The following is a 15,613-nucleotide window of genomic DNA, read 5'->3' on the forward strand; positions in this document are numbered from 1 at the left end:
AAAACTAAAATCCATTTTTAATCTACCTTTTATCTCAAAATCACACTTTTTTTGTGCTTTGAAAAGCGGCATGTAAGCTTTAAAATGTATGAATAATCATGGCACGTTTCCACCAAGAAACTGGCTAGAAGAGAAGATTGAAAAAGTCACAAATACACATATGGAAGTGAAGGACTCTAGAAACTAACATTATGATTCATGTTATGAACGAGGCAGAGCACACAATTTATAAGGCATAGGAGGAGCTGTAAACCCAATTGCTGGTGTCAAGTCCAGGTCTTCTTTCGATATTCCAGGGGGTGTCTGGAAAGTGAATCTCTGCAAGAGGCTGGTAAAGAACAGAAAGAGCTCCATTTTGGCAAGGGTCTCACCTAAGCAGATTCTCCGACCTGTAACAATGAACAAAAACATGGAAACTGGTTTCAGTGGTTCTTCAATAACATTTTGCAGTTCTTGCCATGAAATGGTGGCTCAGAGATGACAAATCACATGCATGAAAATGAACTAATCCAAAATTTTACAATAGAGATTAATCGTATAGAAATAATGTAGTTTTTAAAAAATGAACCTCCAGTACATTTCTTCTACACTGAATCCCTGAAAATAGTTTGCCGTTATAGTTTTTGCCATTTTTAGAATGTTGAGTGGATTATTCTGGTGATTTCTTTACAAATAATGTTGTAAAAGGAAGAATCTGTTGTTGAAACTCTCATTCGTTATATATAACTATGATAGAAGATGTTACCTGCAGAGAAAGGCATGAATGCATCCCTCTTCACAAATTTTCCTTCAGAGTCAAGAAAATGCTCAGGGTAGAATTCATGAGGTTTCTCCCACTGGGATTCATCATGGAGCACAGAAGTCAGCAAGGGAACGATGTGCGTGCCCTGCAGGTATTAATGAATTATTAAACAATTAGCACTCCTCTTTGGTTTACTTGTTAATATGAAAGCTTAAAAAGCCATTCCAAATACATGAATTTCCCAATGTGATGGGAATGGAACACCTTCCAGGTGAATTGTTATGACCAGTTAGATGTCTCTATGAATAGCTTTGCAGAGACAGCACAACAGTGGACCTGCCAGCTAGGAGTCAGGTTTGGCAGATAGAAAATTTCTTTGGAGGAAGGAGAAATTGGGGGATTATCCATGTGAGCTCTAGAAGAGCTGCTCCTCCCTAAAAAAAACCTACAGTAATTTAATTTCTTGGGGGTGATTATGGGTTGAGTAGCTTCGGAATGAAGGACTTATAATAGTGAGTGGTCCTTGGGGGCTCTCTGAGCTTGCTTGTTTTCTTGCAGACGTTTCATTACCCATCATCAGTGCTAGTAAGGAGTGCTGTTTGCTGTCAGTTCACAATCAACTGCAGAGGATGATCTGGTTGGACATAATAATTAAGAGGGATACACTAACCAACACTGAATGAACAAAGCACTTATATGAGACTAATCACCTTTGGAATGAAAAAGCCTTTGAAGGTTATATCTACTGTAGTTGCTCGTGCTACATTTGCTGGAACAATATCAGCAAACCTTTGAGCTTCATGGATAACCGCATCAGTATAAGGCATCTTTGCTCGATGTTCAATCCTTGGCTGAGCAGACCCAATGATTCTTGAAATTTCTTCATAGACCTTATCTAGGAAAGTAAAACAATTATAAGATGTTTGTTAATGTTTTAATTTTGCAGCCGTTCAAACCGGCAAAGAGGTGGCAGGCCATTCATGCAAGCAAAGAAACGGCAGCAGCAGGCCATTTGCGGCGGCAAAGAGGTGGAGGCTGCAGGCCAGTGTCTCAGGGCGGAGTCATGCCCACCTGCACCAACAAAAGTCGGAAGTAGCCACCCGCCATTTCTTGCTGCAAAAATCTTTTTTAAAAACTCTGACTGTCGGGCAATTAAACCCAGCAAGAAATGAGGTATCAGAGAATTATGGTTGCTGTTGCTGCACAAAGATAAATCTAAGGCTCTGGCTATTGCCACCGCTGCTTCGACCTGCCTGTGCCAACCCACCTTGTCGTGAGTGACATTGAGTGGGCTACACCCACTCAGTCACATGATAGCCGCCCAGCCACGCCAACACAATCATTAGAAAGAACCCGTTGTTAAATTAGTTGAATCCGACCATTGATACTCGAACAGGCCACTCATACTGTTCACTAAGGTGCATGGGGATTGGGGAATGGCACAATTGTCCTCATTGCCCAGTACCTCAGGATTTGCTGTGCAGCATTTACATTCATATGGTGGGATTTTTTTTTTCTGTTGACAGTCTCCTGTGCCCTACTCAGGACAGTTTGAATTTCATGAGTCCTTTATTCTTGAAGTAGCTCTTCTGCAGACTCCCCAAATCACACAAAAGCATGCCCTGTTCTCACATGATTTCAGAGGCTCTGGAGGCCATGCAAGAGCAGGTCCTTATTCTCACTTGTCTCCACAGCCTCTGCATCTTTTGTAAGAATGGGGCATGCTTTCTTTTTTTTTTTTTTTTTTCAATTTTTATTAATAGTAAACAAAACCAACATAAATACATAAAATAACATACAAAACTAACAAACATCGATTCAGTCCAATGACTGACTCTTAGAAGTTACTATAACGGTGGAGTATTTTCCATTTTTGTATTTATATTGATGTCTATAATCATCTATTTACACGGTTATATATATATATATATATATAATTGATTCCTTATTTACTTCTATACATTTCTATTGATTAGTCATAAACTATCTTTGTGTTCCTATTTTTGCCTCCAGCCAGCCGTACCATTTTTGCCATACTAAATAATAATCAGTATCATCCTTCTCTTGTATTTCTTTTGTAAGCTTATCTAATTCTGCACATTCTGTAATTTTAGCTATTATTTTGTCTTCTGTAGGTAACTGTTCAGATTTCCAATGTTGGGCAAAGAGTATACGTGCTGCTGTGAGGATATGAATGATTAGATATTTTATTTCTTTGGTATAATTTGCTGTGATGATTCCCAATAAAAAGGTTTCCGGTCTCATTTCAAGTTTTTGTTTCGTAATTTCTTCAATCATTGTTTTAATTTGTTGCCAGTATTGTTTTGCCCTTCGGCATAGCCACCAGAGATGGTAGTATGTCCCTTTCTGTGATTTACATTTCCAACACATCGAAGATGTATTTGGGAACATCTTGGCTAGACGCGCCGGTGGGAGGTGCCATCGGTAAAACATTTTATAAAGGTTTTCTTTGTAGGGTATGGACAGTGTCATCTTATAGTTTATCTTCCACAAATTCTCCCACTTATCTAATTCAATAGTATATCCTATGTTTTGGGCCCATGTTATCATGCTTTCTTTGACAACCTCCTCTTCCAATTTGTATTGTAGTAGGTACTTATAAATTTTGGTAATCATTTTCTCATCTGGACTTTGTAATATTTTATCCAATTCATTTGGTTCATTTTGAAATCCGAATTGTGCCCGATCCGTTTTGTATCTTGATTCTATTTGCATGTATGGCCACCAATCAATGTCTATACCCTGATGTTGTAATTCTTGTCTTGTTTGTAATTCTCCTTCACTGTTCAGTAGTTCTTTATAAGTCCTCATTTTCGCTATATCCATGGCATTGGGGTATATTTGTGCTTCCATTGTCGATAGCCATCGTGGGATCTTGGTGTAGTGTTTCCTAACCTCTTGCCATGATTTGTACAATGCTTCTCTAATGATATGTTGCTGAAAATACCCATGGTGCTTATCCTTTCCCTCCCAGAGAAAGGCATGCCATCCGCGTTGTAGATCAAAGCCTTCTAGTGATAACATTCTTTTATTCTTAAGATCTATCCAGTCCCTTATCCAGTTTAGCGACGCTGCTTTATAGTATAGCTCCCAGTCCGGTAGGCCCAGGCCTCCTTTTTCTCGGGTATCTTGCATACATTTTATTTTAATTCTGGCCCTTTTCCCATTCCAAATAAATTTTGTTGTTATTTTAGTGAGGTCCTTAAAGAAATTCTTTCCTGGCCAGATTGGGGCTACTTGGAAAAGGTAGAGTAATCTAGGGAGTATGTTCATTTTTATGGATGCAATTTTCCCTAGGAATGACAGTTGTAATTTATTCCACGTTTCCAGGTCTTTTCTAATTTGTTTCATTAATTTATTGTAATTGTCTTCTCTGATTGTTATTGCTTTGGCAGTAAGCCAGATTCCTAAATACTTTATTCTCTTTACAATTTGTATTCCTAATTTGTCTTCTAGTTGTATCTCTTGTACCTTTGTCAAGTTCTTTGTTAATACTTTAGTTTTTTGTTTGTTAATTTTAAGCCCTGCAACTCTTCCATATTCCTCTATCCTCGCTAAAAGTTTGGCTCCTGTTGTTTCCGGTTGCTCCATTATAAACACCACGTCATCAGCAAAAGCTTGCAATTTGTACTCCTCTTTCCGTATTCTCAAACCTTTTATTTCGGGGTCTTTCCTGACTTCGTTTAATAATATTTCCAAAGAGATTATGAACAATAGTGGGGATAAGGGGCAGCCTTGTCTCACTCCTTTTTGTATATCTAGGTTTTCAGTCATATCTCCATTGATCATAATTTTGGCCGTTTGGTGGGAATATATTTTTCTAATCATTTGTAAAAATTTAGCACCGAAGTCCATAATTTCTAATTGCGATATGAGAAAGTTCCAGTTTAAATTATCAAAGGCCTTTTGTGCGTCTAAGAAAAGTAGGGCTGCTTGTTTATCGTTTCTTTTCTCGTAATGTTCCAGGACGTTAATAATTGTTCTTATGTTATTTTTGATCTGTCTTCTTGGGACAAAACCGTTCTGATCCGTATGTATGTATTTATGAATAATTGCTTTCAATCTTTGCGTTATGACCAACATGAAGAGTTTATAATCTACGTTAAGCAGTGAAATCGGCCTATAATTTTTAATTTGTGTGGGGTCTGTGTCTTCTTTAGGGATAAGTGTAATGATGGTTTCAGTCCAGGATTTGGGAATTTCTGCCTCTAATAATGCATCGTTGAGAACCAGGAGTAGCAGTTCATCCATTGCATTTTGACAGTTCTTATAAAACTCCGTTGGTATCCCATCCGGGCCTGGGACTTTGTTGTTTTTTTGCTTTTTCCTTGCTTCCACCAGCTCAGACATCGTAATTGGTCTATTTAATGCTTCTCTGTGGGACTTCTCTAATTTTACGATGTTTGTTTTACATAAGTATTCCTTAATGTCTTCCTCCCGAATCTCTTCTCCCTTGTAAAGACTTTGGAAGAAATCTTTAACTATACGTTTTTTGTCTAGATTAGTATGATATATTTGTCCTGTTTCGTCTTGCAATTGAAATATTGTTCTCCTTTCTTTTTCTTTTTTCAATTTATACGCTAACCAGCGCCCTGTTTTGTTTGCATGCTCAAAGTGTTTCTGCTTTGCTAATTTAATTTTCTGTACGATTTCTGTCTGGGTAGTCAGGTTGATTCTGTGTTTAGTAAGGTTTAATTTTGCTTTTATTGTTTTGTTTTGGGGGTCCTTCTGCAATTCTAATTCATATGTTCTGAGTTCTTCTAACAACTTATTCCTTGACTGAAGTTTCTCTTTGTTTTTTTTTGCCATATACGCGATTGTAAGACCTCTTATATATGCTTTAATTGTGTCCCAAAGATTTTGAAGTGATGTCTGTTCTTTAGTATTTATTTGTAGGAACATTTTAACCTCTTTCTCGATCATCTGTATATATTCCTTATCCTTTATTGTTCCCGTGTCCATCATCCACCTCCTTTGCTTTCGATGTCCCTTCCATATTATTCTAATGGGGTTATGATCTGCCCAGGTGTTCGCTGCTATTTCGATATCTTTTACCTCCTCTCTGAGGTCTGAAGTCATCCAGGCCATGTCGATCCTAGACCATGACTGGTGTGGGTTTGAATAATATGTGTATTGTTTCGTTTGCATGTTTGCCTCTCTCCATACAACATGCAGGTGTAGTTCATTGATCATATCCTTGAAGGATTCCGGTAGAGTTTTCTTTCTGGTTTTACTTTGTTTGGTACTTCGGTAATCTTTTTCTATGTCCGTGATTGCGTTGAAGTCTCCTACCATACAGATAGCTTCGTACTCCAGGTCTTTAATTATATTGTGTAGCTTTTTGAAAAAATCATTTTGATCTGCGTTGGGTGCATATATAGATATTAATAGTATTGTTTTGGATTCTGTTTGTATTTCTATTATTAAGAAACGTCCTTCTGTGTCTGCATATATTTGTTTTGTTTTTAGGTATTTCTTCACATATATTACGACTCCTCTCTTTTTTTGGTCTCCAAGCGCTGCATATAGTCTTCCTAATCTTTGATTATCCAATAGTTTTTGATGCTGTCTTTTAATATGTACCTCTTGGAGTGTTATAATATCCATTTCTAATTTTTGAAGTTTTGTGAATGTGTGTTTTCTTTTTGCTGGTGAATTAAGTCCGTTTATGTTGATTGAGATGAGTTTTAGCTCTTTTTCCATCTCTCTTTATTTATTTATCCGTTGGTTGCAATCTTTTGTTGTTTCTAAGTATCATTTGCGTCTTTTCCCTCGCTCCCTCTCTCTCCATTCTTTCTCTTTCCAATCTTCTCCCCTCTTCTTGGTCTCTTCCTTCTTTCTCTGTCCGCCTTTCCTCTTGCCTCTTAGGACCCTCTTCTTTTCTGCTCTCTTGCTCCTCCTCCAGCGCGAAGTGTTGATCAAAGAAATCCTGTGCTTTTCCTACGTTATCAATTCTATATTTTTTGTCTTCCCAGGAAATTAGTAAACCCTCCGGTATTAGCCAGCGGAACTTTATTTTAAATTTATTTAATTGTGCCGTTAGGAAGTTGTAGTTCCTTCTTTGGTCCCTCGTCCTTTTTGGTATCTGTTTGAGGGTTAAAATTTCTCTTCCCTTATACATAGCTGTATCCTCTCTCATCTTCCTATAGATCTCTTCTTTTAAGGATTTTTTTGTAAATCTGATATGTATTTCCTTTGGCAGTTTATTTCTCCGGGCGTAGTTCGTGTGGACTCTATAGATTTCGTCTATTCCACTTCGAATCTCTTCCTTGTTCCTCTGGGTCACTTCAGAGAGTATCTCAGTCATGATTTCTCCTAAGTCCTCCTCCTTTTGCTCTTCTACATTCTGGAACCTTAAGTAGAAGGATGCCTTCTCCATCTCAAGATATGATACCGTGTCCTCTAGGTCCTTATTTGTAGCTGCTTGGTCATATTCCATCCTCTCCATTTTCTTATTTGTATATTCTATTCTCTCCTCCACCTTACAAATCCTCTGTTCATTTTCCTCCATTTTATGTTGTATCTTTCCTATCTTCTCGTCCATGTTCCTAATATTATCCTTTATCTCTCCCACATCCATCCTTAATTCCTCATGATTTTTCCTTGTCTCCTCGTGGTTATAGGCCATAGTCTCTTGCATTTTATTCATTCCTTCCTGGATCGTCGTTAATATGGAATGAATGTTTGGCATACTAAGGGTGGGAGCTGCTTTATCCTTTTCCATGGTTTCAGCTGTTTTTTGTTGTATTGGGGAGGCCGTAAGTATCATCTGGCTTGATGGTATTTTCTTACTTAACTTAGAGATTGTTGTTGAGCTTGTAGTTGCCATTTGTATTTCTTTTAATATCTTCTCCCAGAATCTCATATACTGATTTCTATTTAGGTTGTTCTATTTCTTTTGGGATTTTTGTATGGTTAGTGGCTTTCAATAGTCCCGGTAATCCCAAGAAAATAAGCAACTAGGATAGGTTCCCCTGTCACACTATCACTATCTGTATGTAAATTTATCTATAAGTTCTATTTTCCCTTTTTCGATATTTTACAGAGATCTTCAATTCATAATAACTGTCTAGTCTGTATTACTCTCTAAGCATAGGGGTAGAATATAAGGGGGGGAGCGAGGGAAAAGTCTAATACTTCAGCAATTCATCAGTTAACTATCCTTATATTTGGTTATTTACAATCTTATTTAAATTAATTGTTAAGTACTATTAATTAGTATTTATCAAATCAATTGCCTTAATTTCAATCTTAAAATCAATTAATCTGTCTGATATTGTTTTCAAAGCTAGACATATAGAGAGATATAATATTTAACTACCACGATAAAATATAGCACTAAGATAAATATAGTTATATATTAAGAGTAAATATAAAATTAAATTAACAGTTTTATATATATAGTATATATTATATAATATATAAGATTATATAGATTTCACAAACAATACATTTAATATTAATGCCTTCTATAGTTCTTAATCACTAATTTGTTATCAGCTTTTAATACAATTAATTATACTTTACAGTTGATTCTTCTTTTTTTTTTTTCTGGATCACTCTCTTCTTCTTCTTCTTTTTTTTTTTCTTCTGGATCACTCTCTTCTCTCTCTCTTCTTCCCAAATTTGTATCTTTCTTATTTCTTATTTATTGTTCAAGGTCCAAAGTTCAAAGTCCAATATCCAATGTCCAAATATTTTTAGATTGAGTGTCCAATGTCCACCAAAGCTTCAAGAAAAAACCCCCAAGTGTCCACCTTTCAGCAGGGAGAGAAAAGGAGTAAAAGGTAGAATAATCCAAATCCCAAAGCTTAGGTCCAAACCTCTAAATCTCCGAGGTCCAAAAGTCCAAGAGTCCCAAGAAAAATATTCTGCTTAAACTAATTTAGTTTATCTCCAAAAGACACTGATCTCCACTTTAAACAAAGTTTTCCTGGCGCTCTCTCTTCCAATATCAAATGCTTGTAAAATGTCTCGTTATCGCTTCCACAAAGTCTGTCAAATTAACCCCCTTTCTCTCCTTAAATTCCGTCTCTCCTCTGTGGCTGTATATTCGAAATCCAAAGCTTATCTGGGCTCGCTTTCTCCTCCTAAATTTCCTCCGCTTTCACCGGCTGCTAAATTGTGCGCTGTCACTGTCAAAATGGAAGCTGTCTCCGCTTATTTCTCAGTCGCCGCTATCTAGCTTCTTAGTTGGAGTTTTAACTTCTTCCGCCTTCAAATTTCCCGTTATGGGTTGTAAATATACCTTTTGAACTTTTTTTCTTTCCCGATCTTTCCACCGAAGTCTTCTTTATTTGATTTTCGCTTCCCTCTTAGTCAGCTGTCAACGTTTCTGGCCAGCCGGGTGGCTGGTTTTTCCCCGATCAGGATTAAGGGGGGTTTCCTGAACCTTCGGGGGGATTGCTGTCCTCCCCGAGGTCCTCGGAATTTCCCCTTTTTTCTATTGACCTATCCGAGGTCAATAGTGCCTAAATCGGCTCCTAGATCGGCGATATTAGGGACTTGGAGAACGGAGAGCCGTTCCTTTCGCCCCTAACACGATGACGTCACCGCCGGAAGTCTCAAGAATGGGGCATGCTTTCAAGAATAGTTCTCAGGTGTTGGTAAACGTTGGTATGTCATCCAAAACTTCATGGCATATCACCTTTGACATGTGTGTCATAGGTTCTCTATCACTGGCCTAGCTAAATGAATGTTCCAAGTAACAAAGGATGTCAATAGACAACAAGAGCCTTTGTAGCACAGCAGACTAAAGTGCTCTTAATTAGCACCAGTTGCCTGCAATTACTGCAAGTTCGAATCTCACCAGGCTCAAGGTTGACTCAGCCTTCCATCCTTTCGAGTTAGGTAAAATGAGGACCCGGATTGTGGGGGCAATAAACTGACTTTGTATAAAAAAGAACACTGCTTAGGGGGCCCCCAAAAGCCCTACTAAGCAGGTATATACAAAAGTATGAAGGCTATTGCTTAACGCATTGTAAGCCGCCCTGAGTCTCCGGAGAAGGGCGGCATATAAATTGAACTAATAAATAAATAAATAAATAAATAATAAATAAATAAACAAACAAACAAACAAACAAACAAACAAACAAACAAACAAAGGAACTGTGCAAAGAAATTCCACACCGTTCAACACATTACTCCTTGTTTAACAACAATGGTCAGCCATAAAATTTTACTTTTGTAGATCACATGTTTCATTGCATTATACTTTAATTTAACCAAATATTTGAATATTGATATCCAACCAAATGAAAAGTGCTTACTTTGAATGTCAGGATATTTCATCATTAGTAGTATGGCCCAGCGCAATGTGGTTGAAGTCGTATCCATCCCAGCAGCAAATAGGTTATTCACAACAGCAGTTAGGTTTTCATTATGAAAATACCTTTCTGCTTTGTTTCTCTTCTCCTGCAATATATAAATAGTCTATCTAAGCATATTCGGTATATTCACATCAACTAAATAGCAGAAAGCTGGAGAACACTGAACAATAAGAGCATCTCTCAGAATTTTGGATTTCAGTCCCTAGCTTTCTAAATCAATAAAAAGGATTGTGGGAATGGTAGCTCTAAACACCATAAAGTACTGAGCTCCCTATGATTTGTGATTAAGATGTTCATAGAAATTGAAATAATGAGCATGATATTCTATTAAAAATCTTCTAGAAATTCATATTTTCATAAAATATAGGGTTGGAAAGTACCTTGAAGGTCTTCTATTACAACCCCCCAGGTAAGGAGGAATCTTCATTTTCTTCCTCTTTTTGCTAAAAATCCCAAGACTAGTTTACAAAGGTAAATCAATGAATTTTTGCTTTCAGTCCAGTTATCTCAAAATAAATAAGCAAAGAGGACAAGCAACCAGCATCCACCTCATTTCTAAGAATTGGAGATATTAGAGTGGCAAGGTTCTAGGATGGAAACTCTTCCAATCAATTGACAGAATAATTACTGATGCTGACACCTGAGTATTGGCTAAAGAAAGCATGTTTCATCAGAGATGCCAAGGAAGATCTCTCCTTCCTTCCTTCCTTTCCCTATGTTTTGAAGCCTCAGAAACTCAGTAAGTAAATAAATGAAATACTCCTAGAGAGGGAAAATATCTCTGATAAGCATTGGGTGGGGGGCTGTTTGAATCTCTCCATCATATTGAAGCTTCTTCAAACATGAAAAACAAGCCAAATGTTCAGCACTGTTTTCAAAAGACATTCACCCCCCCCCATTGAGCTCCTACATGATCAAAAATCATTATTTTATAATTGCCTGGCAATGTATCTGTGCCTAAACAGGACTTTCATTAACTAAGACCTTTACAACTACTTGTTGCTTTCCAAAAGATGTCTTGAAAAAAAGACATGATTTGGGAGGTAATTATTTTTAAAACATATCTCATTTTCATTGTATCTCAGTAAAGGTATAGCAACAGATAGCGCAACTGAGATGATTGTGCCAATTTTTTTTATATTATTATTATTATTATTATTATTATTATTATTAGAATTATTATTATTAGAATTAGAATTAGAATTAAAATTAGAATTCTTTATTGGCCAAGTGTGATTGGATACACAAGGAATTTGTCTTTGGTGCATATGCTCTCAGTGTACATAAAAAGACAAGATTCATTCATCAAGAATCATAAGGTACAACACTTAATGATATTCATAGGGTACAAATAAGCAATCCAGAAACAATAACAATATAAATCATTATTATAATTATTATTATTAGGAGGAGGAGGAGGAGGAGAAAGAGGAGGCGCAGCAGCAGCAACAGATTTGTTTAGATGGGCTTCATTTAAATTGAGGAAATTAATACTTTAAACAAATGCCTTGCAACAGATGATTTATACTACATGTAGCACTTTAATATAACCCTCAAAATGTACTATTTGGGACTTTTTTTAAAGGAAAGTCCCTTGGTTTTCAGTTTAGAAGTTTCAATTGTCAGTTAAAAATGAGTTTTTATTTCCTGCTTTAAAGGTATGAATATGATATGAAAAACTCATTTGGAATTAACAATAAAGAACATCTGTAGCTCAAGTTTCAAATGAGGGGTCCTTGGTGCTGTTTGAGATTGGTTGTTTTCCTTTCAGAAGTTTCATTACCCAAACTAGGTAACATAATCAGTGCTAATTATCTAGTTACCAAGTTTGGGTGATGAAAAAGCTGCAAAAAAACAACCTAGCTCAGAGAGTACCAAGCCGCCCCCCCCCCCACACACACACAACTTGGAATTCCTGGCATGAAACACTTCCTTACCTCTGCCTGTCGGACAAGGAATGAATCAATAAAGCTCCTCTGATCATTTTCATCCAGAACTTTGAGGTGTTCTATGAAAGTGGTCTTTATGAAACCAAACAATTCCTTTTTGTTATTCAGAAGTATGTTACGAGCACCAAAAAGAAAGCCAAACAGGGGGAACATATTATAGAACTGAAAAATACAAAAAGGATAAAAAGAGTCATGAATAATTTTCATGTGGGCAATGTAGGCATTTTTACTAAAACTATTCATATTTCATAGTGGGAAATAGTTGCATATAGTATATAAGACATTGGGGCTTTTTCTGTCATAGTGTACCTTAAAACACATGGAATATTTATTATAAATCCCACACTACATTAAAGATAACATAGTGAACACACAATGAACTCCTTTTAAAATTGAAAAATAATTTACCAAAACAGAAGGGCTTCCTGCAAGCCGGACATTTTCATTGATTAAGTTTATTAGTCTTTGAAATGTGGGGTCTTCATACTGATATCGCTTGCCAAGTATAAAGGACACTATGATATTGCCAACAGCAGAATTCATAATTGCTGCATTCTCAAATGGTTGTCCTATATAGCAAATATTACAATTAAACAAAGTTATTAAAAATAATTTACATTTATGAAAGAACATCACTTTAAAAGACACTTTTAAAAGACACTTCAATGGCAAAGTCTTCCCACCTTAGGCAAAGTACATTTTTCTAGGAAACTGATAGCCAGTGCTGGAGTACATGGAGATATTGGGCAAATATTAAATAGGATTTGAGGAACTTCATTGGTAGCTCTAGAGGTAGACTGTTAACTTTTCTGCAATAAATCTCTGAACGTATAGCTCCAGGTGAATCATTAGAAGGAAACATCAACTCACCTTCATAAGATTCAAATGTCTTTATCAGGATCCTGCACTCTTCAATTATTTTATCCTCTATACTCCTCTTGCCCATTCCATAGTCCCGTAGTGCAGATAAAGTAAAGCGGCGCATCACTTTCCAATTCTCCCCATGAGAAAAAAGGATACCTAAAGAGAAAGTGCAAAACTAAAAGACATATTTGCACTACTGAAAAATTCTGCCATTATAATGAAGAGAATGTTCATGGCGCTTGTTTTTGCATAGTACAGAGTCAGAAAGTTAGTGTGGGAAATGCATATGAAGTTTCATGTGAAGCTTTTCTGTTAACCCAGAAAATTACAAACAGTCCCTTATTTACAAACTCTGTTTCTCCAACCATCCAGTGTGGCAACCAAATTGTCCAAGGGTGGTTGAAAGAAATCAGGAAAAGTATAGGTTAAAACTTTGCAGAATTGATTTCAATTCTCTTTTTCTCCTTTTCAGTCCTATCTTAGGGCAGTCAGGCCTTAGTTTCTATTTTTGTCTCCTATGTTCTCCAACACAAATCTCCTATGCCATCTCCATACTAACTTTTTTTATTTTCACAGCTCTGGACAGATATTGACAAGGTATACTGCCTGATATATAGAATGAGAAAAGCTTACCAAAGCCCTCATGAATTTCATCAGAAAGATGGATATTTGGCCTCTCTGCAAATGCATCAGCGTGATTCACAAGAGCTTCCTTCACTGTTTTGTATCCAGCCAATACCACTATTTTCTGGCATCCCAGTTGAATCCTAAAGACTGGGCCATATACTTTTGACAACTAGAATTGAACACAAGGAGGAAAAAAGAGAAGATCACCATGAAAACCCCTTTATGCACAGTAACAGACATCAGATGCAAATCATGTTTCACAGATATAAGAATAAAATCATGTTGTTGTTGTTTTTATTGTTTGAAAGCATCTTGTGTGCTACACTTTTTAGGTAGATAAGATAGCAACTTATCTTATTAAGATAGTGGGAAAGGGAGGGACTGGAATAATGTGATCCTTTACTGCCTGAGAGAATCATTATTCCTGGTGCTCTTCCAGAAACTGAGATATCAGCACAAACCCAAATACATCAGCAGTCATCATGGTTAACATTCCAACTTTTAGTCTGAAAGAAAATTTTCCACATGGCCCATAATTGGAAGAGCAAAAAGCCATTCCGTTCCTTACCAATGAAGTACAGTAAGTACAATTACTTATTTAATTGTAATGGAAACATCAATTGAAGTGTGGGCTCAAAATAGAAAATGCTCTTTGTCGTGTTCCATCAACATCTTCCTGATTCAGATACTTTACTGAATCAGCAATCCAAGGACAAAATAGAGAAGCATAAAGAGTCTGTGTTTATTTCAAACATTTAATAGGCTAAATTTATAACTATCAAATGGATCAATCAGCAGCACAGAGCAGCATTGTGCTCCACCATCTCCATAATATCTCAATACCTTGCATCTTCCTGAGTTTGCTGAACTTTTAACAGACATGATGAAACTTTCCAGTCAAATTACCATGGAAAAGTCTTTTGCTAATAATCAACATGGGGAAAAAGAAGAATGTTGACTATTTGTTGCTGCATTTGTTCATTTCTAATGGCCATGAATATATTTTAATGTGTTTCCTACCCATTCCCTCCCAGAGATCTCTGCTTTCAAATCATAGTATTCCTAATGTAGGAACCAAGTAAATTTTAATACATTGAAAGGCAGTGGAGCAACCTTATTCTATCACCTCTTGCAATTCACAAACATTGACCCGAGAAAAAGATATTAATCCCACCCACCCCTTAAAAAACAACTAAAAACATCTCTCAATTTATCTGTCCATTGATAGGATTATGTCCACAAAAGGGATAACTAAGCTTGCCAAGATCTTGTAATTCTATGCATAATACAGTACAGCACAGTTACAATCATATTAAACAATAACATAAAATCAGAATATCTCCAAAATCTCTTGACCCAATTTTGTCTTGTCGGTTTAGTTGCTTTCAGTCATAATTTCAGTGCATTACCTTTAGCATTGTTCTGTGTGGTCTTTTCATATCCATAATGTGGAGATTTCCAAGAAAGGGTAAAATTCTTGGTCTTGGTGGAAGATTTTGGGAGTTGTTATTCCAGAAACTGTTCGTTTTCAAAAGGAATACAGTCAGAAAAATAAAGAAGAGTGATACAGAAACAAGTTGAGTCCAATCCATTTTCTTTCAGTAAATACTTTCTGTAGTATTTAAAATGGAAAATGCAATACTATTTGATCAAATATAGTTCCTGCACAATATAATGCCTGCACAAATACTAGAAAGTGTTGCAGTACCATGGAGATAATATAAATATGATTCCAGTGAATCATTAACTTTCCTGTTTGATGTAGTTTGTTTTCCTTTATTTGAATGAGATTACTTTGTAATTGAAATGGATGATATCTTAATCTCCAAATAAAAAAGTTTGTCTAGTCATTTGGGCCCTAAGTAAACCAATGTCCAGGATTGTTAACATTATTTATTTGCTGAGTAAAGAAAACATTGTGAATCCATTTGCATAATTATTGAACTTCAACTTGTGGAAGATTTGTGAAAATGCATTAATACTGATTTTGATCCAAGTAAATTTTCAGGTGTCATGTCTAGTGTCCCAAGGCTTCAGTTTCTTGACCATGCAATTCTCTAGGCCATGGCTTTACTTCCCAG

General features: G+C 36.4%; 1 protein-coding gene across 1 annotated transcript; it reads right to left on the bottom strand.

Annotated features, from left to right (window-relative positions):
- On the bottom strand, positions 1-15,214 carry LOC117674515 (cytochrome P450 2K4-like). Its single transcript, XM_060689069.2, has 9 exons — positions 14,942-15,214; positions 13,539-13,701; positions 12,912-13,061; positions 12,450-12,610; positions 12,030-12,203; positions 10,033-10,177; positions 1,453-1,637; positions 746-887; positions 1-389 (listed from the first exon to the last, which is right to left on the bottom strand). The coding sequence occupies exons 1-9, from the start codon at positions 15,122-15,124 to the stop codon at positions 202-204; spliced, it is 1,491 nt and encodes a 496-aa protein (XP_060545052.2). The 5' UTR covers positions 15,125-15,214; the 3' UTR covers positions 1-201.
- Between the last annotated feature and the right edge of the window lie 399 nt (positions 15,215-15,613).

Source organism: Pantherophis guttatus, chromosome 1, assembly GCF_059756535.1.
Source record: "Pantherophis guttatus breed Tessera chromosome 1, ASM5975653v1, whole genome shotgun sequence".
Taxonomy (NCBI): Eukaryota; Metazoa; Chordata; class Lepidosauria; order Squamata; family Colubridae; genus Pantherophis; species Pantherophis guttatus.

Bases quoted from the DNA above. Each gene is read 5' to 3' on its own strand.
- LOC117674515 (XM_060689069.2), bottom strand. From the start codon at position 15,124: ATGGATTGGACTCAACTTGTTTCTGTATCACTCTTCTTTATTTTTCTG. The intron at 12,611-12,911 runs GTGAGTTGATGT...TTTGCTATATAG, and splicing joins GACATTTGAATCTTATGAAG to GACAACCATTTGAGAATGCA. The intron at 888-1,452 runs GTGATTAGTCTC...TAATACCTGCAG, and splicing joins AAGGCTTTTTCATTCCAAAG to GGCACGCACATCGTTCCCTT.